At 58.0% G+C, this 24,157-nt stretch overlaps 1 protein-coding gene across 1 annotated transcript; it reads right to left on the minus strand.

Moving 5' to 3' along the window:
* Positions 1 to 238: 238 nt before the first annotated feature.
* GNAI2 (G protein subunit alpha i2) lies at positions 239 to 21,823 on the minus strand. The gene is made up of 9 exons (XM_046684838.1): positions 21,570 to 21,823; positions 6,728 to 6,770; positions 6,321 to 6,462; positions 5,989 to 6,149; positions 3,214 to 3,342; positions 2,724 to 2,853; positions 2,486 to 2,639; positions 1,892 to 2,106; positions 239 to 1,221 (listed from the first exon to the last, which is right to left on the minus strand). Exons 1-8 carry the CDS (start codon positions 21,685 to 21,687, stop codon positions 1,916 to 1,918), a joined length of 1,068 nt encoding a protein of 355 aa, XP_046540794.1. The 5' UTR covers positions 21,688 to 21,823; the 3' UTR covers positions 239 to 1,221; positions 1,892 to 1,915.
* Between the last annotated feature and the right edge of the window lie 2,334 nt (positions 21,824 to 24,157).

Consider the following 24,157-nt stretch of genomic DNA (forward strand, 5'->3'; position numbering starts at 1 on the left):
GACCCAAGACTGCAGAGTCTGTTGGGAGGAGAGGGGCAGACATACAGGCCCGAGCATGGAAGATGACTAGTCTAAGTGGGAAAACTGAGGTGCTGAGTATGGGCCTGAACATGACCTGGAGAGTGAGCCCCCAGGGCCCTGCCACGACTAAGGATTCAGGTCCTGGATCACTACCACCTTGGCACATCTTAGCCTGTGTCTCTGCCCCCAGGAGAGAAAAATGTTGAGCAGTTCTTGGTATTTTTTCTTTCTACATTTTATTATTTCAAACCAGGTGAACAATTCCATAAAACATGTGAAAAAAGCAAGGAAGTGTTCAACGCTGAAGGACCCGGGCCTGGGGCGAGGGCATGAGGGGCATGGCCCCTCAGCAGGCAGCAGCGGTTCCTAGGTTAGCGCTAAGGAGCTACATGTGGGTTAATGGAGCCAGGGCCCAGGGCCGCTGGGGCGGGGCCCTCAGTGACGTTGGCAGTTGTCTGGAACAGCCCTTGGAGCCCAATTCTGTGGAGGGCAGGGCAGGGGTGCCACCCGCACAGGGGGCAGCCAGCGGAGGGATGGGTGTAAACACGCAGACACACTGAAGGCACGGAATCACTGGAAGGGGGTTGGGTGGGTGCTGGTCAGGATCTGACAGTTTTAAATAGATTTTCTCTAAAAAGTTTACTAGGTCTGCAGTTTTCTTTTTTTTTTTCCTTTACTTTCATTTTTTTAAAAAGCTACTAGAATGGACTGTGGTCTCCAGGAATGGTGGCGTCTCACGCTTCTTGTGCTTTTTCCTTTGGGGCCTCCAAGCGGCTGGGGAGGTGGGGTGGGCAGGAGGCTCCCTGTAAACATTTGGACTCGGGCTGGGTCAGGGGCTGGTGTTGGGTGAAGCCAGGGGTCCCAGGCTGGAGAAGTGGGTGCCCCTCCAGACGCAGGCCTTGGGAGACTCAGCATGTGCTCCCCTCCCCCATGAGAGAACAAGACAACAGTTAAAACCAGAACAGATGCCCAGGAGGGGGTACCGCAGCCATTCCTGGCACCTGGACAAGGGCAGGCTTCAAACAGGTATGCCTGTGGCAGCCCCTCCCCCAAGTCTCTGGAGGTGAGGGAGGGGATGGGGGAGCCAAGAACAGAGAGAGGAAAGAGGGGAAAAGCGGCCAAGGGGGGAAAGGTGGGGAGCGTAGTCCTCTTGCCCACATCTTCCTCAGGGGCTGGGGGGGAGCAGAGTCAGCGGTGGCCCTGGAGGTGGGGGACAGTGAGGGCATGGGTTGGGAGGTAGCCAGTGTGTGTCTCTCCTCCTGCCTCCCTAGACAATGACCCTCTCCTTTTTCCCACCCACTCGTTACCACGGACACAGTGGCCATCCAGGAGCCAGTGTCTGTTGCTGGGTTACGTGGGGGAGGGGAGTCTGTAGCACTGGCAGGGTCCTCCCCACCTCCCCCAGGGCCAGTGGGGCCAGCCTCAGCCTGGACTCTCAGATAGGTCCAAGGGAAAGACGACAGGGATGAGCGCAGAGCAGGTCACACTAAGTGGCAGGTGGTTGGGCCTCCCTCTATCATCCAGCTTCCTCAGGCTAGGCAAATGGCCTGGTGGGTGAGGAAGTGAGTTTTCTCCAAGTAAGGTTGGGACAACCCCTAGTTCTGTCCTAGCTCATGGCCAGGCCCTCCTGCTGTCTGTACCACTGGGCAGAAGGGAGCCCAGGTCAGCCTGCGCTACCTGCTCAGTGCCCTGCACTCAGTCGTCCTCTGATTCACCACCCTGTGCTTCCCTCCTGTCCTCTGGTCTCCTACAGGCCCAGGCTCATCACCACCACCTGGACCCTCCCCTGACCCAGCCCCGTCCCTTCTCAGGGCTCAGTGGCCCCACTTTGTTCCTCTCTAGCCCCCTCCCTGGGCCCCCTCTGGCTCACCATCCTGCCAGGCCCTGCTGCCCCTCAGAAGAGGCCGCAGTCCTTCAGGTTGTTCTTGATGATGACGTCGGTGACGGCGTCAAACACGAACTGCACGTTCTTGGTGTCGGTGGCGCACGTGAAGTGCGTGTAGATTTCCTTGGTGTCCTTGCGCTTGTTCAGGTCTTCAAACTTACTCTGGATGTAGCTGGCCGCTTCGTCGTACTTGTTGGCCCCTGTGGGAGACAAAGTGATGAGGGCTTGTGCTGCGTGTGCAGCAAGCAGGCCCGTCCCACAGTTCTGTGCACATGAACGGACAGGCATATAATGTGTGCATACGCATATGTACAAGATGACAATGTGTGTGAATGCACACGTACATCTAAGTGTGTAAAGATGGGCACCTGATTGTGTGAGGAGGAGGCCCACGTGACATGGAAGTGGTACTTCCCCAAGTGTGTTAAGAAGGCCCTGTGTGTGCAGGCAAAAGCATATAAGCCTGTGAGGCACCAGCCCCTGCATGAGGGTCCACAGTTACTCTCTGTCCAGCAGGGGGCGCCTGGGGGCCACCTGGTCTCCTCCACCAGCTCCTTCCCAGAGGCCCAGTCCCCACACCTGTGTACTCGGGGAAGCAGATGGTCAGGGGGCTGTGTGTGATCTTCTCCTCAAACAGGTCCTTCTTGTTGAGGAAGAGAATGATGGACGTGTCCGTGAACCACTTGTTGTTGCAGATACTGTCAAACAGCTTCATGCTCTCGTGCATGCGGTTCTGGGGGCGGGACAATGCAGTCAGCACCAGCCACAAACCCTCCACTCCCACCCCCCCGCCCCCAGTGGCCTCTTGGCCTCTTACCATCTCCTCATCCTCAGCTAGCACCAGGTCATAGGCGCTCAAGGCTACGCAGAAGATGATGGCTGTGACGCCCTCAAAGCAGTGTATCCATTTCTTCCGCTCAGACCGCTGACCACCAACATCAAACATCCTGCAGACAGAGTCGCTTGAACTCCAGAGAAGGGGATTCTGAGGGGTTCTCTGCCCCATTTCACAAGGTGGCTGACTGAGGACAGAGGCCTACTCAGAGTGGGGCAGCTGCCTTCATGGAATCAGCCACGTCTGCCCACCTTACCCCTGGTTCTACGCCAGGGCATGTCTGGACCGGCAGGGTTAGGACTGGTCAGCAAGGCAGGGTGTAGCCACATGTGTCAGGGTCCACAGACGCTGTGAGACACTGGCAACCACACAACCTTGAGAAACCTCAGAGTGGGGCTGGGGCACCTGGACCGGCCCCTCTCTCTGTCACTGCAAAGGCTGACAGGTGCTGCCCCTCCACCCTCCCACTCACTTGAAGTGTAGGTCCTTGAAGGTGAAGTGTGTCTCTACGATGCCTGTGGTCTTCACGCGGGTTCGTAGCACATCCTGCTGTGTGGGGATATAGTCACTCTGGGCGATGCGCTCCAGGTCGTTCAGGTAGCTGGAGGTGGGGGTGGGAGGGTCAGTGGAGGTCAACATGGGGCCTCTTTAGCTGGCCCTGGGCCATGTGGCCAAGGCCCCTTTCCTTCCTGTCCCCTCATCTCTCAGACGTAGTCCTTGCCTCTTGAACCCTTGCCTGCATGACATTCACTGCTCTGATGAAGAAACCTGGACTGGAATCCCTTGCCTCCTGTCTGCAGAATGGGCCTGGAAGGAGGTACAGCTCTGTGGCTGGCCAACCAAGCCCTAGCACCCAGGTCTGAGCCAGGCCTTGGACAGGATCCAGGGTGGTGGAGCTGCAGACAAGGCAGGTGAGAGGGGGCAAATTAGTCCTTCAGTGAGGGATTCAGGATGCTAATCGGTGCAATTATGGTACCCGGCAGAGCAGCCTGGCGTGTCCCTCGATGCAGGGCCAAACAGGTTGGGGCCTGCCAGGCCCAGTGGGCTCTTTGCCTAGTGCCCAGTAAAATCTGGGCTCCTCAGGGGGAGGGCATGGACACCTGATTGGCAGGGGTCCCAGGGGCTCCTCCTTACCAGCTTCCTTAAAAAGGATCAATGTCACCCCTGTTGGGCCCTGGGCTCAGCTCTGCTGCCTGCCTCAATATCCTTGCTGTGTCCTGGGAGCTGCGTCCACACCTCCAAACCACTGCCCAGTGCCAATGTCTTGCTCCTGGGGCAGGGCTACTAGGGCCAACCCTTGGCTTCTACCAGCAGCTGAACCAGAGGGAAATGACCTCAGAGACACAGGGGCAGAACAGAAAAACAGGAAGGGCCATAGGGGACCATGACGCATGTGCTGTGACCCGCATACTGTGCCCCGCCCCCTACTGAGAGCCTCAAGCCTAGAGGCTTCATGGTGGGTTCTACACCAGCTTCTCCCTTCTCTCCAACAGGTAGACTCACCCCAGGGACCTGCTGCCCCATGACAGCCTTGGAGGACTGCTGGAAGAGGGGTTGGCATAGCCCTTTCCCTGTAGTGCTCCAATCTGCTCCCCACCCCAGGGTGATCTGGTCATGGCACAAACCTGCCTCAGAGAGCAGTGCCCATGTCCACTGCTGAATCCCCAGACCCAGAACAGTGCTGGGCACACAGTGGTGCTTAATGTCTGGGGAATGAAGACCAGGATGATGGAGGAGTAGGAGATGGCCTGGAAGGTGGCTCTATCCCCACCCTCCTTAAGTATCCTGGGTGCTGAGGTGGCAGTGGTTGATAGGGCCCACCCCTCCCTGCCTCGGGACTTGCAAGCACCCCTGGCACTGCGTCTGTGACCTCTGGGAGGGGAAGCACTGAGGCCTGGAGGCCCCCAAGGTGTCTGGCTGTGATTCTACAGCTCCTGGGGGTGGGGGAAGCACACACAAGGGCATTCAGGCCACTGCAAGGAGGGTAGGGGGAGGCCATCCCTGTGACTGGGGGCCAGGCAAGACCCGTGTCCCACCCACCTCACCAAGGTCCAGCCCTCTCTGGGCCAGCTTAGGATTAGATGGGCAGTGGGAGCGGGAAAGCTGTTCCAGACAGGGTTAAGCAGAGATAGGAGAGGGCAGGTAAGAGGAGAGGGCAAGTAGGAGAGGGTAGGATGGGTGGCACCATCCAAAGCCTGTGGATGTCCCCTGCAGCCATCAGAGCTGGCCACTGGCCCATCTGGCCTGTTCCCCACGGGAAGCTCAGCGCCCTGCACCAGGCCTGGTACATGGAAGGTACTTTCAGGGAAGGGGTTCAGAGCATAACCCTGTGGGCTGAGCCTCTGGGACTCCTGGAACCCCCTGTGATTCCCCAGCTGAGGCCTGAGCTTAGCCTGGGGCCAGTAAAGGTCAGAGCTGAGGTCCAGGGCTCCAACCTACAAACATATGTCACCTCCCAGACAATCTCTTCCCCCTGTGTCTCCCTTTCCAGCCAGCCTGAACATCCTCCATGACCTCAAGCACAGCCAGCATGCTACTACCCCCAGGACTGTGCACATGCTGCCCTGCCTGAACCCTGCCCTATTCCTCCTGTAACTCTCATGCAAGGCTCAGCTGAGGCAGTCCCTCCTCTGGACCTATCCCACTCCCAGCATGACCCTAGGTTGTCACTGCTAGGGGACCTGTCTGCTCCACTCATCACTGTGTCCCTGAAGCCTTGCACAGGACCTGGCACAGAGCAGGTGGCAGCAAATGTTCTTCAGAATGATTGTGTCTAGGGGCCAGCCCCATGGCTGAGTGGTTAAGTTCGCACGCTCCACTTTGGCGGCCTAGGGTTTTGCCAGTTCGGATCCTGGGTGCCGACATGGCACCGCTCATCAAGCCACGCTGAGGCAGCATCTCACATGCCACAACTAGAAGGACTCACAACTAAAATACACAACTATGTACTGGCAGGCTTTGGGGAGAAGAAGGGAAAAAAAAAATTAAAAAAAAAAAAGAATGATCGTGTCTAATGATTGGGTTGATAGATTCAACTAGCCTAGAGGGGATGTGCTCTGCCAGCTGGCTGTCCTTCCTCTGGGCCTTTCAATACCATGCGCCCCCCATCCCAAACCAAAAATCACCAAGGCCTTGGTTGACAGACACCAGCTTCATAAACAGAGACTAGCAGTATCTTTCTGATAGTGCTCAAGCCCACCTGTAGTCCGCACCTCCCCCACCCCGCCCAGTCCCTTGGAGTACTCACTAGGCGGCGGAGTCGTTGAGCTGGTACTCCCGAGAGCGGCCAAAGCAGGCCTGCACACCATGGTCAGCCCAGAGCCTCCGGATGACGCCAGACAGGTCCTCAGGGAGCACGCCCTGCTCCTCGGCCGTGCAGGAGAGCGCAAACAGCTGCCTGGCATCGTCCTGGGCACAGCAGTGGGTGGTCAGGCAGTTGCAGGAGTACACCCCCACCCCATCTGTCAAAGGCAGGGAGGCCTCTCAAATGGGGCCCAGGCTGGGGTATTTTCAGATTCCCAAGAACAAGACTTGCCCGGAAGACTTTTGGGAGGCAGGCAGTGGGGGGAGTTCACATACCGCACGAGAGGGGTCGGCAAAGTCAATCTGCAGATTGCCCATGGCTTTGACAATGGCCATGATGGACTGGATGGTGTTGCTGTAGACGACTGCCCGGTACTGCCGGCATTCCTCCTCTGAGTAACCATCCTCATGGATGATCCTGGCAGCCAGAGGTCAGGGGTTAGGGTCCAAAGGGCACAGGGACCTCACATGGACACCTGGGGCTGGTGGGGCCAGCAGGGCCCTACTTCAGAGAGAAGGGAACTGCCCCAACCCACTTGGACCTGAGGATGGATGATTGCCTCTGAGAAGGTCCTGGGCCTGACTAAGGCTGGCTGGGCCTGTACTTGGAAGGCAGTACAGGCCGAGAGGAAGAAAAGGGAAAATCAAGGTTTGGAAAATCAAAATCCGCACACAGCACTTACTTCATCTGCTTGACAATGGTGCTCTTTCCTGACTCCCCAGCACCTGGAACAGAGGGCAGAGGCAATCAGGGAGCAGGCCCAGTGGGCGACACAGGCATCAACTAGCGGCCTAGCCCCCTGTAGCCCCAGAAGCAGAACTCACCCTCCCCATCAATCACATGCTGAGATGGAGGCAGTTGAGCCTGGTGGGCAGCAGAGCTACCAGGGGTGCAGCTGGCAGGGCCACAGTGATCAAGGCAACCTAGACCACCTGTGCCCCATGGTGGACTCACCCCAGGCCTTTGCTTCCCACAAGCTCCACTGCCCGCCCTGGCACTCCACTGCCCTGGCTGAGTTCAGGGGCTTTGGCTGGAGACTTGAGGCCAGCCCTGCAGGAGTCACCCTGTTATTCTCACACATGCAGGCTCAACACTCTGTGGCTGGCACTCACCAACATACCCAGGCGGAGCAGGTAGGAAGGAGCCCTGCAGACTCCAGCAGAGCTGCAGCCCCTCTTCCCCACAGTCTGAGCCACGGCTGCCAAAGGGCTGGGGCACAGCATCACACTATTGCCTCCCAGGCATGACCCATGGCCCAGCTCTCTGCCCACCGTGCTCAAGTCTGCCCTGAGCTGATGGAGACCAGGACCTGGGAGACACACAATGTCACACACACACACCCTCCCATAATGACTCAAGGTGCTGCCCTGGCCTGGCAGAGCCCCACCCTGTATTTCTCCTTGACCAGTGCTGAGGGACTTGCTGGTGCTTTTTCCTGTGACTGTCAAAGCAGCCCCACATAGGGGCAGGCCCCATGGCCGAGTGGTTAAGTTCCCGCATTCCGCTTCGGCGGCCCAGGGTTTCGCTGGTTTGAATCCTGGGCACGGACATGGTACCGCTCATCAAGCCATGATGAGGCGGCATCCCACATGCCACAACTAGAAGGACCCACAACTAAAAATACACAACTATGTAGCGGGGGGCTTTGGGGAGAAAAAAAAAAATTTTAAATCTTAAAAAAAAAAAAAGCAGACCCACCCACAAACACTGTTTCTGTTCCCATTTTACAGACGAGGACACTGAGGTTCAGAAAAGTAGTCTTGACACAAGGTCATGCAGCTAGGATTCAGAAGGGCAGGGAGATATGCAGGACCATGATGCCTGGTCTACCCAACCCTTCTCAAACTGTGGCTCAGACGCTGTGGGGTAATGCCCTGGGAGGGTGTTAAAGAAGAAAAGCAGATTCCCAGGTCCCATCTTAGACACACAGAGCCAGACCACAAGGGTGCAGCCCAGAATCTGCATTCCCCAGGGCGTCTATGCAAGGAAGTGTAAAGACCAGGAGGGCTTCTCCTGGCTGGGGGATGGATGGGGTGGGAGCAGAGCCTCACCTCTTCCCTTTGTCATTCCCCGTCCCAAGCTCCAGGCAGAATGCACCTCAGCTGGGCTGGGCTTTCCCTCCCAGCCTTTGCCCAGACTGCCCCCTCTGCTCCTGCCCCATCAGTGCCAGTCACACCTGCCCCTGCCAGGCACTGCCTCTTGCCAACTCCAGGCCTTTGTCCACGCAGTTCTTTTTGCTGGCCATACCTGCCCCTTGCTCCCTGTACATGTGTCCCAACACTCCTGACCACTGTGGCAGGTCTGTCTTTCTGAGCAGCTCAGCAGGATGGGTGGGGAGGTCTGTAGGGAGGTCACGCTTGGGGACTCTGGCCCCTACATCCCTCAGAGTTGGTCAAGACAACCTCAGAGGATGACAGGACTAATACACAAACTAACATGAGCAGCAAGAATAACGTCAGCAATAATAATAATGGCAAAGCCCTGAACAATGCCCACTACGTATCAGACGCTCTTCTACGCCTGTCACGTCCACTAAGTAATTCAATCGCAGAGCAATCCTAAGGTAGGTTCTATTCTCACCCCCATCTAATAAATGAGGTCACATGATTATAATCCCCTCTGTGGGTAGCCCGCCTTGCCGTCGTGCAGAGCCTCCTAGAACTGTCCTAAGTGTCCTGTACTGCAGCTGGGCTGCACTGTCCTCACGTCCCAGCTGCACTTGCCCCTGAGTTCACTCCCTGCCTCCCAGCAGATGCTGGTCCCAGTCTCTGCAGTGCCCTCCAGGCAGCAGCAGACCCTGCCAAGGCCCCTGGCCACTTGCCTCCACCCTGCTTCCCACCTTACCAGGGGAAACAGACCTAGCTGTGGCCCTCACAGGGGTGGGCCTGGGTATGTCCACAACCCAGAAGCCTCCCTGAAGAGGAGGGTCTGAGCTCTCTCCCGAATGCCACCAGCTGCCTGGAATCACTGGGGTTCCGAGTGTCCCAGGCCTGCTTCCCAGGATAGGGGAACGCTGGCAGTGGCACATATGTGCAGGCTCTGGACAGGCAGGGGGCGGGGGCAGCAATTCCCTCTACCGGGTCAGTTCCTGGGCACAAGAGGCACCAGTCCTGGTGCATTCCCCTGGGTGAGGGCTGTGGTCAAATGGCAGCACCCCTCCCTCTTCACTGCGCTGTGCATGGCAGAGGAGCAGCCAGGATCACTCACACTAACACTCCCCACTTGCTGAGTGGGGACATGAGGAGACAGCCTAGGAAGGCTAGATGGTGATGCCCAGTCACTGCGGTCAACCCCCGGGGCAGAGAGGGCAGCACTGGACTGGCTAACCACAAGGGCCAGGAAACTGCCTGGCTGTCCTTCCCACCTAGGCACTTATTCCCACAGAGCAGGAGGAAGGGAACATATCCTGGAGCAGAAGAAGTCCCAGGAGCCACGAGTCACAGCCATGACTGGGGGTCCAGCTGGGGGAGCAGAGGCCAAGGATGTAAACTGGTCAAATCAATCGTGCCATCCCCAGCCAGGTAAACTGAGAAACTCAGAATGGGTGGCTGTCCAACGCACAGGGGACTGGAGGTTAGGGTGAGGGTTGCACCCTCTTGTGTGACTTTGGGACCCCTGTCCAACTGAGGCACTAGTTTCCATCTGGCCCTTTGACCACTCTCTTGGTAAGTGATGTAAGCCACTCCGTGACCCTGCCCAGTGATGGAGATGACAGCACAAACTCGCTTTACATCTGATTTTCCTAGTAGCAGCAGGCGTGGCAAGACTGAGGCAGGCAGCCCCTGGGTAAGCTGGCTGGTGCTAATGCCTGCTCCCTGCCCCAGCAGGCTGAGGGCCCACTTCCCCGTCTCCTTCAAGCCACAGTCTCCCTTCCTCTCACATACTAAGAGTTAGGAGGACATTCTGTGCTCCCAGCAGGGGTCATTGCAGAAAGACTCCCATTTCACAGGTGGACAAACCAAGGTTCTGGAGCCCCCATCCCTGGACTCAGGGTGGTCCCTTTGTCCCTCTAGCAGCTGTGATTCAGGCGGGTAGGAGTGAGGGGCAGAACAAGGGCGTGGTGCTGGCAGCCAGGCAGGAAGCAGGGGAAACACTGGGACAGAACCAGAGGTAGGGCCCAGGAGCAGCTGGGGCAGATCAGGGAGCCAGGGTCAGAGGTGGATGCGAGCACAGCATGACAGCCAGGTGGAATGAACTGGGGGCCCTGGGAGCTGTGGGGAGCTGACTCTCTCTTCAGTCTTGCAGTGACTCCCTTCTCCATCAGGGCCTGATCGTGCACCCCTATCACATAAGCTGGTACTTGGCTCAGAGTCTGCTTGCACCTTGCTGATCCTGGGCACCAAGTTCCCCCACCAGCCCCTGCGCTTTCCCCTCAGAGGAGGGGGCTTCTTTAGCCAGCTCTGGATTGCCCCAAAGGTGCCAGGTGGGGAACTCAGCCAAGAGAAGGTGGCAGGAGCCTCCAGCCCACAGAGGGCCCCAGCAACTGCTCTATCTCCAGCTGAGTGAAACCAAAGGGGCCTATAGAGACTTCCTGGGGAGGCCTGTGTTCCCACTGGGCCATACCTCTTCCTGTGGAGGAAGAAACCTCTGCAGCCCTTGCCCTGGGGCGCAGCTGCTGGGCCCCCAGCAGGCAGGCAGTAATTGCTGTGATGTGCTGGGTAACAGCGGCTGCTCTGCATTAGAACATCTGCTTCCACTCTGGGAGCACAGGGCTCCAACAGAGAAGGGAACAGATAGGGGAAAGGAGACAGTACCACTCCACCTGCCCGAACAAGGCCAGCAGGAGCCCTGCAGTAGAGATGTGGCCACTGATCCGGTTGCTTGACGCTGGACCACTGCTGTCTGTCCATCTTAGACCCTCTACCTCCTAGATAAGGCTTTGCTCTGCTGGGAGGCGCTGACATGCTGCTGTCCTCTCTGGCCTCAGTTTCCCCTCTGCAGAGGCTGCCAAGGCTTGAATGGCCAGCTGGCCCATTCCTCACTCTCAGATCCTCTCCCAGAGGGAGGCCCAGATCTGCCACAGCCCTGGTGCCCACCCTGATCCTTCCTGAGGTCTCCAAGAGCTTTGGCCTCCTTCCTGCCCTTTCTCTGGCATCTCTTCTGTGAAGGAGGACACCACCATCTCCTCGGAGAGGGGTGAGGACCAACACAGCCAGGGGCAGAGGTGGATGCGAGCACAGCATGACAGCCAGGTGGAATGAGCTGGGGGCCCAGGGAGCTGTCTCACTCTTCAATCTTGCAGTGACTCCCTTCTCCATCAGGGCCTGATCATGCACCCCTATCACATAAGCTGGTACTTGGCTCGGAGTCTGCTTGCACCTTTCTGATCCTGGGCACCAAGTTCCCCCACCAGCCCCTGCACCTTCTCACAGTGCCTGGCACATGGTAAGCATTCAGATAAGTTATTACCATTATTTTTTTATCCTTTGGAAGACTACAGATTCCCCCCGCCTCTCATTTCCTGCAGCCCACAATGACCACACTGCATAGGTTACTGCAACTGCAACCTGCAGAGTGGCCTCCTGCGGCCATTTGAAGCAGAGTCTCTGAGGCTTTCAGACAAAGCGCAGTGGAGGGCAATGACCAGTGGCTAACAGGCTGACTCAGCAGTGGAAGTTCTCTGCTGGGACTTGTGTAACCTGGGACAGGAATCAGAGCTACTCACTCCTTTGCTAGCTTTTTGCTCTGAGTTCAGCACTTTCCTTCCACACAACCTGGCACTCCTCCACAGCTGGGGTCTCCTTCCCGCCCAGGAGCCTCAGGGCAGACACTGCTCACTGACTCCAGCACTCAGAAGGCTGGGCAGGGGTGAGCCCTGTGGCCGAGTGGTTGAGTTTGTGTGCTCCACTTCGGCAGCCCAGGGTTTTGCCGGTTCAGATCCTGGGCAGACCTAGCACTGCTCATCAGGCCATGCTGAGGTGGCGTCCCACATAGCCGGAAGAACCTACAACTAGAATATACAGCTATGTACTGGGGGACTTTGGGGAGAAGAAAAAGGAAAAAAAGAAGATTGGCAACAGATGTTAGCTCAGGTGCCAATCTTTAAGAAAAAAAAAAAAGAAGGCTGGACAGCCTGGGTAAAAGGCCCCCTGCAGAGGCTCCTGTGCTGGTGGGCTCCCCTGGAACATGTGGGATGAGGGAGAGCGGCCAGCTGACGTGGCAGGCCTGAGGGCAGAGATTCTCATAAGCAGCAGTGGCTGGGACCACAGGGTAGACTTGGGCAGCAGCCCAGCTCAAACCCACAGCAACAGGCCCGCCCCCACTGCCACCACGCCTGAATCTACCCAGTGGGGCACCGGGGGAAGGTGGGGGTGATCTCTGGGAACCCCAGCCCAAAGGCAGCCTGGGCACCACCTCCCACTCTCATCCCAGAAAGGTGCCACGTCTCCAGCCTAGCCCGTGGTTCCGGGCCCCATAGTTCCCGCCCCTCTCCTGCAGCCTCAGGGTCCCAGGGTCTGTCACCACCAGGGGGAGCCCAGCAGCCAGAGACCCAGCGGAGGAGGTGGGGGCTGGGCAGTGCTGGAGAGAATTTGTTTCTGAAAAAGCAGCCTCAGCGAGGGGCAGCTGGGGGAGGTGCATGGACCCCCACTCACAGCCCCCTCCTGAGTCTGGGAAGCTCTCTGCCAGCGGAGACGAGGCACACAAGGGAACAATGGGAATGGCAGGAAGGGGGAGAGGGCCCCGCCAGACAAAGGCCCTCCAAGCCCAGCCCCTGGCGTCTCTTCCTTCCTGCAGGTGCTACTCTTTGGTCCCCTCACTCCCTCCAAGGAGGCTCAGCTTGGGTCTGGCACTGTAGGGGGCAGGGACACGGGTCCTGGATGGGCCCTGTGACACCCCCATCTGCATGAATGGCCTAGCCTTCTCCCAGGTGCCCCAACGAACCCAGAACCTCCCTCCCTCCAGTCTTTGCCACTTGGGCAGCCTCCAGTGGCTTCGAAGGGTTCATGATGCCTATCAAGGAGGCAATGACAACCAGGGCCTGGCCTGCTACTGCCAAGTCAGAGCTCTCTGTGCAAGGGAAACAGGCCTGGGGCCTGCCAGACAAGGAGAGGGCTTTCCTTCTCCCTCAGTGGGGCCTTGCCCATGTACACAGGGGAACTGAGGCACTGGATAAGGAAGTGCAGCTGGAGGAGACGAGGCCCTGACAGCTGTTCATTGTTGGCCCTTCAGGCTACAGGTCTCACCCTCTACAGGAGCCAGGAGATGCTGGACAAGGGCCCAGGTGACACAAAGAGCCAGGCCATTTGGCACACCCTTCTTCCTGGATGCTTCTTCATTTAAGGAATCCCTTTGCTGTTTTCAAAGAATCTGAATAATCCCCATCTCTCCTCTTCTGATTCATTGTGGTGGACCCTGAGTGAGATGCCCAGCACCTGGGCCTCAGCGTCCCCATCGATGAAATGTTCCCTCAGGGGAGTGTGCCAAGCTCAAGGCCTGCCCTGAGCAGCCTCCCTCGGGTCCTCATACTCACACCAAAATACCCCATGGTCCAGCCCAAGCCAGCATCTTGTCTCTGTGCGCACAAGCCATCGGACCATGCTGAGAATCATGACAACACAGATCCCAACACTGGGCACACAGAAGGAAGAAGACAGCCTGAGGTCACACAGTGAGGAAGGCGGGGGAGTGGGTCCTCTGGGGCTCGATGTCTTGAGTGGCCACGAGGGTGCATGTTCTCTGCTTTGTGTGTTGCCTCATGGCCCACAGAGGCCTTGACCCTCTGCTCTGACTCTCCTAAGTCTCTCTCCAGCTCCTCAGCCCCTTAGGGCTTGGCCTGCCAACACAGAGCAGAACCCCTGGGAACCTCCGTGGGGGAGGGCAAGGCCACAAAACTCAGATCTGGAGGCCAAGGATCATGAGGACCAGCCTCACCACCCATCATGCTGTTGCCAGCCCACGCTGTGGACACATTCAGTCGCCATACAGTCCCATACATGAGCCCACCAGAGTTCACAGTGGGAGCCCTCTACAGAAACACCCTTTCCTGCTCCTCATCTGGACAACTCTCAGTCTTCAGACCAGGCTCAGGGGCCCCCACCCTGGACTTTGACAGTCTCTGAGCCTTCTTCAGGCCTGGTCTCAATCCTCCTAAGCCTAGGGGTTGCAGGAAGAACCATAATATTAGGGGAAAAGTGAAGTGCTAAGTTGCCTGACCATGACCTGAGTATTACTGTGAGGGGACATGGGCTGGGAGAGAAGGAGGGAAGCAGGTGCATAAAAACGGGGGCAGCTGCATTAGGATGAGGTCACCCCATGGGCACATGGCAGATAACTGGCTTTGAGCAGGGAAAAGATTCATGCACAGAGTCTTGGGTCCACCCTCCAGGGCAGACAGCCCACTTTCAACCTCCTAAAAGAGGAATTGAGGCCCCCAGAGACAGTTCCTCAGGCACATGCAGAACACATGCACACACAGCATCTGCCTGTTGTCCTGACTGATCAGTTTTTGCCAGCTGGGCACAGACTCCTGAGGGGCCACGGTGGTTGGGGTCAGATGCTCAGAGTCACTACCTGGTCATATCTTGGTGTCTCCATTTGTGGGTAAGTTATGTAAGGTCTCTGAGCCTCAGTTTCCCCATCAGTGAAATGGGTGTAACATCAGTCCCAGCCTAACAGGGTTAAATAAGACAAGAAAACCCAGAGTCCAGCCCCACAAAATAGTTAATGCTCAATCAGAGGCAGCTGCTGTTATCCCTAGAGGGAAACTGAGGCCCAGTGAATGTACCCCCAGGCTCAGTGTTTAGCAGCAGGGAGAATCCTGAGGTTGCACCAAGGGCTCCTCTGTCCACCCCCAGGCAGGGGAAATCCAGAGTGAGCTAATCCCAGGGCTGCTGCTCCATTTCCGGGCATTCATCTCAGCCTGCAGCCGGCCTTCCGGCTTTGGAGAGCAATGGCCGCTCGGGAACATAAGAGTAGCCCTCTGCTTTCCTGCTGGCCCTCCCACCAGCGTCCCTCTCCCAGCCACCACTTCCTGTGGTCAAAGGAGGGGCCTGGAATCCTTCTCAGAGGCGCCACCTTCTCTGGGATCCTGGGCCCAGCGATTGCTGGGGCAGGACAAGGGAAGGAGCTGCCTGGACAGACACCAACCCAGTGACTCCCAATAGGGTGGCCATGGGAGTATGCAGATGAGCCTAAGCAGGTGGGGCTCACCTTCTAGATCCCCCAGTTGACAGGGCTCACTGCCCCCCTACCAGTGCACAGCAGGAGCTGCCCTATGGCCTCTTCCTCTTTTGGGCTCCTCCTCCTCCAGCTGCTTCCTCCTTTTCCTCCGGTGTGGACACTTCCCCGAGAGGCCCAGCCCTGCCGTGCAGACTTCACTGCCCCTCCTCCTGCCTGGGGCACAGTCGGTGCTGCCAGTCTTGGCACCCTGGAATCCTCCATGCCATGAGGACACTCTCAACAAGTCTTCTACTAGCGCACCTTTAGGCTTTGGCTCAAACTGGCCTGGCAGTTGCTGCCAAGCCTTGGAAGTGCATGCAGGAGGCCAACACTGAAGGCCCAGCTTGGCCCTGCAAATGTTTGGTTATTCCAGAGTGATTATCCTCCCAAATCACCAAGATGGCCACAGCCCCAAGAAACAGGTGAGGGTGAGGGTGGGGTTGGGGTTTAGTAAGAACAAAAGCTCCAGGCTAGAGGGGCTGGGTGGGGCTGGGTGGAGGGAGCCCCACCCTGCACTTGTGGCTGAGGGAGGGGCTGCCTGAGAGCATCAGGTACCAGGGCCACTATCAAGGGGCCTAGTCCTCTGCTCTCCCCAGAGCACCCTGCAGGGCATTCTTAAGCAGGACACATGAGCTGCAGCCTGGCCAGAATCTGTTGACCCCTTCCCCCTCACTAAATTCCTAGATTGGGACTCCTGCCCAAAGATGTTGGGAAGATGAGACAGATGCTGTCCTGGGCCCTGCCCCTCTCTGTCTAGTCCTGCCTCCTGCACAGCACCAAGGGGTGTTGGGGAGGCAGCACTCAGGCTCTGTGTCAGACTGTCTCATTCTCTGCTGGGGGTGTGGTGGGATGACACCCTGGTCCCTCAGTGGTTAAGAGCTTATGTGAACAAAGTTTCCTCCATCCTGTTCCTGCCAAGAGAATGGGTGGCTTTTAGAGACAGAGGCCAAGAGAGAGACAGTCGGGGACTGAGATCAAGGGCAGAGTGGACAGGACCGGTGTGCCTGCCCCTGCAGTGCTGAAAGTCTAGGAATTTCACTGGGATCCAATCAGGCCCCACTCCCAGTACTACCTGCTGTCATTTGCTGGGCAACACTGCAGACCTAGGATACCAATGATGCTACCCAGGCCCTGAAGCTCAGGCCAGTCCAGGGCCAACCCCTGACAGGTTGCTCAGCCCAAAGGGGTCTCTGACCATGCCAGTCCCCACCTGGCAGCCTAGGCTCCAACTCAAGCACAGTGGGTGGCTCAGGGCCTGGCATGGAAGCCTGTACTCTCCAGCTGGCTCGACTTCCACCTCCAGCCACAGTGGCAGCTCATTCCCTCTGTCTTTACCACCTGCTCTGCCCTCTGTTTAGGATTCTCCACCCCCACCCCTCCTGGGATGCCCTCAGCTGAGCTCCAGTGTCATTTCCTTTGTAAAGCCACCCTGATTCACTCAGTCTCCCAGCTCAGGGGTATCCCTTGAACCTTGAAGGATCCAGTCTCACTCCTACCCTAGAGGTATGACTTCTCATGTTGGCTGCACCAACACTTGGGTCATGAGTGGGAGCTGAGCCCAGCGGGACTGGGCAGGATGCAGGCAGAGGGGGTTAGAAATGGCTTAGACCCCTGCTCATTCCCTAGTGTGGGAGCTCCAGCGCTGCCCGCTCTCGAAGACAAAGCCTTGCCGAGCCTGGGGGAGGGGTGGGAAGAAGAGACTTGGAGGCCCAAGCTGCCCCGCCCCCCATTCAAGTGCTAATGAGCTCCAGCCGGGATGGCGGGATGGCAAAGGCTGTGGAGAGAATGGGGAGGCTGGAGGCCAGCCTGGGTACCAGCCCACCTGGTGCCCAGGGCCCTGCCACACCCCCAACCCTAGACCCCCAGGAAGGCGCTCAGCCCTCAGAGGTTGGACCTACAGTCCCCAGGACAGTCTGTCACTCCAGCTGGCATCAGCTACATGACTTGGTCTCCCCACTTGCTGTGAGAAGCTGCTAGAGGACAAGGGAGGGGGTTCCCCAGTGCCTCCATACTGAGGCCAGGCAGCCACTAGGCTGGGGAGATCCCTCCCACCAAACTCTCAGCTCTGCAGGAGTCAGCAGGGGGTCCTCCATTTTCACAGCCTCTAAGCTTTGGTATACTGTCCCCACAACACCGGTGGCTGCAGGCAGGCACCCCTGGCCCCAGGTGATGGATGGAGATCAGGATCTCACCTGTTGCTGGGTTTCTCAGCCAGTGTACCAGGTGGAGCTGGGATTTGAACCCAGGGCTGTGTGACCCCAGGAGCTGGTCTAAGGAGGGTGAGCCCTCCTCCTCCAGGCCAGGAAACACCCACCCTAGGGCTTGGGAAGCTAGGCCAGGCCTTTCTACCTCATTGCCCTTGCTGAATTGGTCCCTCTGACCCCAATGTCCTAGCAACTGTTACTCATTTTTCGAGGTCACCCAGAGGACCCCTTCTCCAGGAAGCCCCCAGCCATTTACAGGCACCATTAGACTCTACCCATTACCCAGCCAGCCAGGATCTCAGGGTAGCCTTCCCCACTATCTCCAGCTAGACCAAGGCCCAAGCAGCAGACCCAGAATTACTTATCCCTGTTCATGGATGTGCTCAATAACTTCATTCTCTCCATACACTCTTAACAGGCACCCACAGTGTGCCAGGCCCTTTGCTAGAGACACAGATAGGAGAAAGGCCACCAAACTCTCTTTCCTTTTGGTAAACCTAACTGAGTCCTTGTATATGCAGTCTCTGTGCTAGCCAACAGCTCCCGCAGCACTGCTCCGGTCTGAGCCCTCTGGCTGTGGGGCAGCCCCAGCACCCAGAGCTAGACAGACTCTACTGTAGTGACAGAGACAGCAGGCCTGCAACAGTCCTCAAACAGCCTGAGCTGAAAGGAAGAATGCTAAGCCAGTCTCCCACATTAACAGTTTGAGTTGCTACTCAGTGCTGTGGCCTGTGACGGCCTACAGACTGCTCAACAAGAGTTCTGTACGGAGTAGCGCAAGGGCTGTCTCTGAGGAGCCAGCATAGCCTGTGGTGAGACCCGGGGGAAACAGCTGGAAGAACTTCTCTCTCTGTATCCCCCCTAATTCTGGTCATTGGTCCTACACTGAGTTCTTGTCACCTGCCCACAATATGCCAGGCTGTGGCTCAGTGACCATCATCTTACTCCTACATCTACCCATCCCCAAGAAGAGCACTTCATTCAATAAACAGACAAGAAGCACTCAATAGATGCCAGGCTCCATGCCTGGCATGGAAGGCTCAGAAATAAAGGGGACACAGCCCTGCCCCTGCAGTCTCAAGAGAGGGCAGCTGTGACCCAGGCAAATACCACACTCTACCAGGGAAAGTGGTAGCACTGGGAGCCAGAGGAGGTGTTTCACCAGCCTTGGTGAAGGGGGTTTGTCCAGGAAGGATCCTAGGTGGCGATTCCTGAGCAGAGAGAGTCTTGAAGATCAAGTAGGAGTGAGTGAGATGGAAACAGGGAAAGCACACCAAGCAAATGGATAGATGCAAAGTCCCAGGGGCAGAGAGAACTGCTGTATCTACACCCCAAAGCCTTCATGGAGCTAATGGTGGACGCTGCCTCTCCTTTCTCTGTAGGCTGCCCACAAGGCCCATCCCAAATCAGAGAAATCCCCCAAACACAAGCTTTGGCTTTCTTTCCCCCAAGTGCCAAGGCCAAGGCCCCAGATTCCACCTGGTAGCTGATGGAATATGACCACCAGTGGGAATGACCAGATACCTGGTCAGTCAAACAGAACTGCGTAGGTGTGGGGGGGTATCCCTAGAGCAGGGCTGGTATCAGCAACTCTGCTCCCCCCACCAAGCTGCTATGAAAAACCCTCTCACCAGCTTGTATCACATCTGCCTCTGCCCCAGTGACAGTGAGTGGGCCCGCCTGCTGGCAAGGCTACCCAGATGGGAAGGAGGCAGTATGCGGGTGGGGCAGCAGGCGTGGTTCTGGCTGGGAGAGAAGGCTGGCAATTGCCCAGCCCGAGTCCCGTTGCCTGGACAGAGTCCTTTCCGCTACATGGGACAGGCGCCCAGCATGCTGAAGCTGCCCCGGCTGGGCTCCCATCACCTCTTTGTACCTAGATGGGAAACGAATGGCCAGCCACAACTCCTCCCCAGGCAGCCACAGCAGGTTGGGTCCTGAATTTCAGGCACACTTGGTCTCCCAGCCCATTGCAGTGCACCCTCTGCAGGGTTTCAGCCCCCACTCCACACTCCCAACAGGAACCTCCATGAGGCCCCTATTCTTCCCATCCTGGACCCAGGCACTCCTCTGGCTCTAACCCAGGAAGCCCATTTCACAGAGGAAGCAAAGCCAGAGAAGCAGGATGCTGAGATGGACTCCCCAGCCTAGAAAATGCTGAGCCAGACCCTGCACCCCTGGTTGCTGCCAGCCCAGCATGGGAGGGGTTGCCAGGCTCAAAACCTGAGCTGGGCTCCAAGGAGCAAGACTGATGGGATAGGGTAGGGCCACAGAACAGGACAGGAGCCCTGTGCCCCCAAGCCCCATGGGCCATTCCCACATCTCCTCAGCCGTCACCATCGGCCTGAGGAGCGGCTGGCTAGAGTCCTCTGGCTGGGCGCGGGGAGCAGCAGTCCCGGAAGCACCTTCTCCAGGCCCAGCGGGAACAGCGACGGGCATTCCACCGCGGCGCGTCGACACCCACTCACCGCCGCTGCCGCACTCGCAGCAGAGACAGGAAGAGGCAAGCGCCCAACGCAAAACAGCCCAGGAGGCTGGGCCGCCGCCCCTTCCCGCCCCTTCGCTTCCTCCCCGCAGCGGCGGCGGAGCGGATGCCATTTTGAAACCTCCGGGGCTGTGCCCCCGAGGCCAGGCCCCCAGGGACGGTCAACAGATGGGCCCCATGATGGAAGCCATGCTGACCCTCAGCCATAGGCCCAGCATGAAAAGCTCTGCTTTTCACAGCCTGGGGACCCCATAGCAGCTCTGGGGCGAGGGGCCACACCCCCCCCAACATACGCTGTCCAGTCTTCCTACGCTGCTGCGAGGGCCACCCTCCCCCCAACCCTTAAACGTCTGCAAATCACGCTGCCACTGGGCACCACACTTGCTCCCAGTGGGAAACTGGAGGGGACAACTACGTGGCCCACAGTCTTTGCAAAAGTCCACCATAGATGCCCACCCCTAGCAGGCCCCCTCAACTCCTCATCCAGTTGGTCACTCCCCCTCACAGGGCCTCAAGATCCAATAGGCCCACACACTCCTAGAGGCCATGTCCCAGACTTTTCAGCCTAGAAGGGGTGCGGGAAGCCCAGCACTGCTCAGCGGATCTACTCTGCCTGCTGGGACAGCAATATGTCGGCTGTCTCACCACTTCCACTTCCCCCCACCCCTCAAGCAGCCACCATCTTCCCTGGCCTTGGACGCAAGGCAACCCAAACTCCTCCACACACTCTCCTACTCCCCAGACCACCCGCCCCTCACCGGGCCTAACAGGGCTTAGAAACTGAGAAACACAGAGCCAGTGGGATCTCCCTGGGAAGCTTAAGGCCTGGCCCCCTTCCCTAGCATGACCCGTGGAGCCTCAGTCCAGCCCCTTAGGGGTCTGGGCTCCCTCCTCCCAGCCCAGCCCAGCCCAGCCCACCCGGTGCAGGAGGGGTGGGGTAATCTGGGGAAGGCCAGAGCGTGGGAGAGGACTTAAGGGAGAGGGAGCAGAGGGTTTAAGGAGTGATGCCTGCAGAGAGGGACTTGGTGGGCCAGATGCAGGGAGCAGAGGTCTCTAAAGGTTTGGGGGTTCCAGCGGGAGGGGGTGCTCATGAGCAGTCATGGCTACCCACTTGAGAGGTCCTATGGAGTCAGGGCGCACAGGTGGAGGATACACGGTCCAGAGTAGGGATGGGCCACAGAGGGGGAAGGAAGGAGTGGGTGGGGGCCTGGCAGGGGCCCCCGGGGATACTCATGCCCAATAGGAATAGGGGGAGCAGGTGAGGGAAACAGGTGGTGCCTGAGGGTAGGGGCCGCGTGCGGTTCTGGGGCTTTGGGTAAAGTCTACGGAAGGATGGAAGGACAAGGCAGGGGCTCTGAGGGTCTGTGAGTTGATGAGCAAGGGTGGATGGTCAAGCAGGGTTCTGGGAAGCTAGTGTTGAGGCACTGGTGTCTGGGTTTGAGGGTTTGGGGTCTGGGATGAATTGAAAGTCTGATCTAGAGTCTGGGCTATGGATCAAAGGTCTAGGCCAACCCAGAGTTTTGAACCACTATTTGGGTGTCCTGGCCAGGTCAGATCCGGGGATTCACATCCAGGTGTGGGAGTTCAGACCGAGCCTTAGTCTGGAGGTCACAATCCTCATCTGGGGATTTAGGCTGGGAATGGGGGGGGGGGGGTCCCAGCGCTGGGCGTGGCCTCACCCAACAGCAGCAACTTCACCTCCCGCGCCGCTTTCTCGCCGTCTTCCCGCAGATTCTTGTCGATCATCTTGGAGCGCTCGGCCGCCGCCTTGTCCTCGGCGCTCACAGTGCAGCCCATCCCGCCGTCCGCCGGCCCGGCCGCCGCCCGGCCCCTACACGGCCCACGGCCCGGCTCGGCCCCGCCCGACCCACTCCGCTCCCGCCGCCGGCCCTCTACGGGTAGCTCTCGAGTCGGCAGTTCCGAGCGTCTGCGGGCGGTGCCTTCCAGGCCTCAGCGCACCGACGGCTGGGCGGGCCGGGGGTGGAGCCGGAGCGAGCCAGGCCGGCGACTGGGCTGGGGCGGGTCCAGAGGCGGGGATATAGGAGATCTGGGGACGGAGATTGGCTTGAGGGCGGAGCGAAGGAGCAGTAAGGCGCAGCTCAGGCTCGGGCCCGGGCTGGAGGCGGAGCCACGCGAGGGAGAGCTGTAGGGGTAGAGTCAAGCTCAGAGGGATAGGGCTTGGGGCGGGCCGCAGGCGGGACCGGGCTCCGATTGGGTGTGGAGCGCCACGGCGGGGGCGGGAGGATCTCGTAGCCCGAGGGTGGGGATCCGGTGCACCTCGCGGGCAGAGTAGGAACCAGCTCTCTGCGCTTCTGTGAGTTGGGCTAGCAGGGTGGAGAAGGCGTGCCTTCGTAACTTGTTAAAGTTAATGAACCTAATAAACTTATTTCGGGATCTACAGAGCCCCCAGAGCCTCTCTGGACTGGGGCTTTCTCCGTCTTAAGGCAGGTTTGGCCCCTTCTCTCTCTAGGTTGCAGTTTTGTTTTTTTTTTTAAAGTCTCTTACTACCTCTAAACCTTTGCCCAGTCTGTCTCCCTCAGCTGGGGTGCCTTCTCTAGTCATCGAAGGCTTATCCATCCTTCTCTGATCTTCTAGGAGGCAGCCCCATGCTGGTAGCCATCCTGGACTTCAGCCTGGGACCTGGCAACCAGGACAAGACAGAAGGAAATAGAAAGAAAGAGAGAGAGGGAAAGGGATATGCCACCTGACTTCTGGAAACATAAGTGGCCGTGATCTTATGGCTGTCCCCACTGGACAGTTGGCTGCAACCCTAAAGCTGGGCAAAGGTAAGGTGGAGGCAGCAGTGTTTCCAGCAGAACATTTTGTCTTTCCAATCCTGTTCTCTGGAAGGAGCCTACAGCCCCAACCTCTCATGGATATTTGAAGGGACTGCCAAGGGTTACCCAGGAAGGTGTCCTGCGTGGCCCCAGTGCCATGAGCCAGGGAGGCCCCAGCCCAAAGACAAGGAAGTTCCACAAAGCCAGGAGGGGAGCTGGCCACCAATGCTTGGTCACCAATGCTTGGCCATCCACAGCTCCCTGTTCAGCACAGACTCCCTCCTTACCACACTGGCATACATCTTGTTTCAGCTCCCAGTCCTCAGGCTGTCAGCTCTCCCTGCAGTGTCTGTGTATCCCTATCTGAATGGTTCCTTTGTTGAGGAGCCATTGCTCTGTAAGTCTTCCAGTGGTGCCCCTAGAGCTCCCTCCTGCTTAGAACCAAAGCTCAAGCAGGCCCTGCTACAAGCATGTAGCAATCGTGGTGAAAACACATACTGCCCGCCCAAGGACACAGACACTCAGAGATATGCTCTATCCATCCATACACAGGCCCAGCCTCCAACATGCCTCAAATCCACACTGTAAAAATGGGTGCACATAGCCAAGAACACAGCCTGTCCACACAGAGACTACAAACCCAGCTCCAAGACTGGCTTCTTCCCCCACCAGCCCCACCCGGTGCTTGATCCTCCCTTCTCAGGCCTCCCCAGCCTGCTCCTAGCAACAGCCAACAGCTCCTGCAGTTGCTGGGCAACAGGAGAACCTGTCAGCCCCTTGGAGGCCAGGCTCACCAGAGGTGGGTAGACACAAACCCCAATCAGTAGAGGCAGGGCAGGATGGGGCCACTGGGAAGCATGGCCTCCCCCAGCCGCAGGCCAGGTGGTGTGGTCCTTGCACCCTTCCCACCAGTTAGCCACTCCCTGCTAGTTATGAGTTCTTCCTAGAGAGTCCAGCTACCCCTGCTTCCACCCTCCAGCTGCTCCCTCTCCTCCATGGGGATCCCCAGGGCTATGGCTAGGCCTCTGCTTGCTACTCCAGTCACATACCTCCTATTCCAGGGGTTCAGAACCCCACATGGTCATCTCCAGCCCAACTTCTCCCCTGATCACCAGCCCCATGTCCACCACTACTCTGACGCTCCCCCAGACATTTCCAGTACCCCCAATGGCCTCTGCTCCTGAGCTCTCTACTTTGTGGCCTCTCACCAGCCAGAGCCATGACCCCCCACTTCCTATCCCTACATCCTATCAGTTTCTTCCCCTCCTCAACTCCCCCTCAAATACATCCCCATTCTCCAGCCCTATTGTTCCTTATTCTAGGCCTCCAGGCTTCTCCCTGGCTCTCCTGTTTTCCCTACAATCCATCCTCTACTGGGCAACCAAGGGGATCCTGCTGAAAGAAATCACATCACTCTCTTGCTCACAGACCTTCTGTGGCTCCCCAGTGCCCTGGGGATAAAGTCCATACACACTGGTTTGGACTGTGCA

The sequence above is a fragment of the Equus quagga genome, chromosome 1 (genome assembly GCF_021613505.1).
Source record: "Equus quagga isolate Etosha38 chromosome 1, UCLA_HA_Equagga_1.0, whole genome shotgun sequence".
Lineage (NCBI taxonomy): Eukaryota > Metazoa > Chordata > Mammalia > Perissodactyla > Equidae > Equus > Equus quagga.

Coding starts and splice junctions, on each gene's coding strand:
- GNAI2 (XM_046684838.1), bottom strand. CDS start 21,687: ATGGGCTGCACTGTGAGCGCCGAGGACAAGGCGGCGGCCGAGCGCTCC. Junction 6,150..6,320: donor TTGCCGACCCCTCTCGTGCG/GTATGTGAACTC, acceptor TGCTGTGCCCAG/GACGATGCCAGGCAGCTGTT. Junction 3,343..5,988: donor CTCAACGACTCCGCCGCCTA/GTGAGTACTCCA, acceptor CCCCACCTCCAG/CTACCTGAACGACCTGGAGC.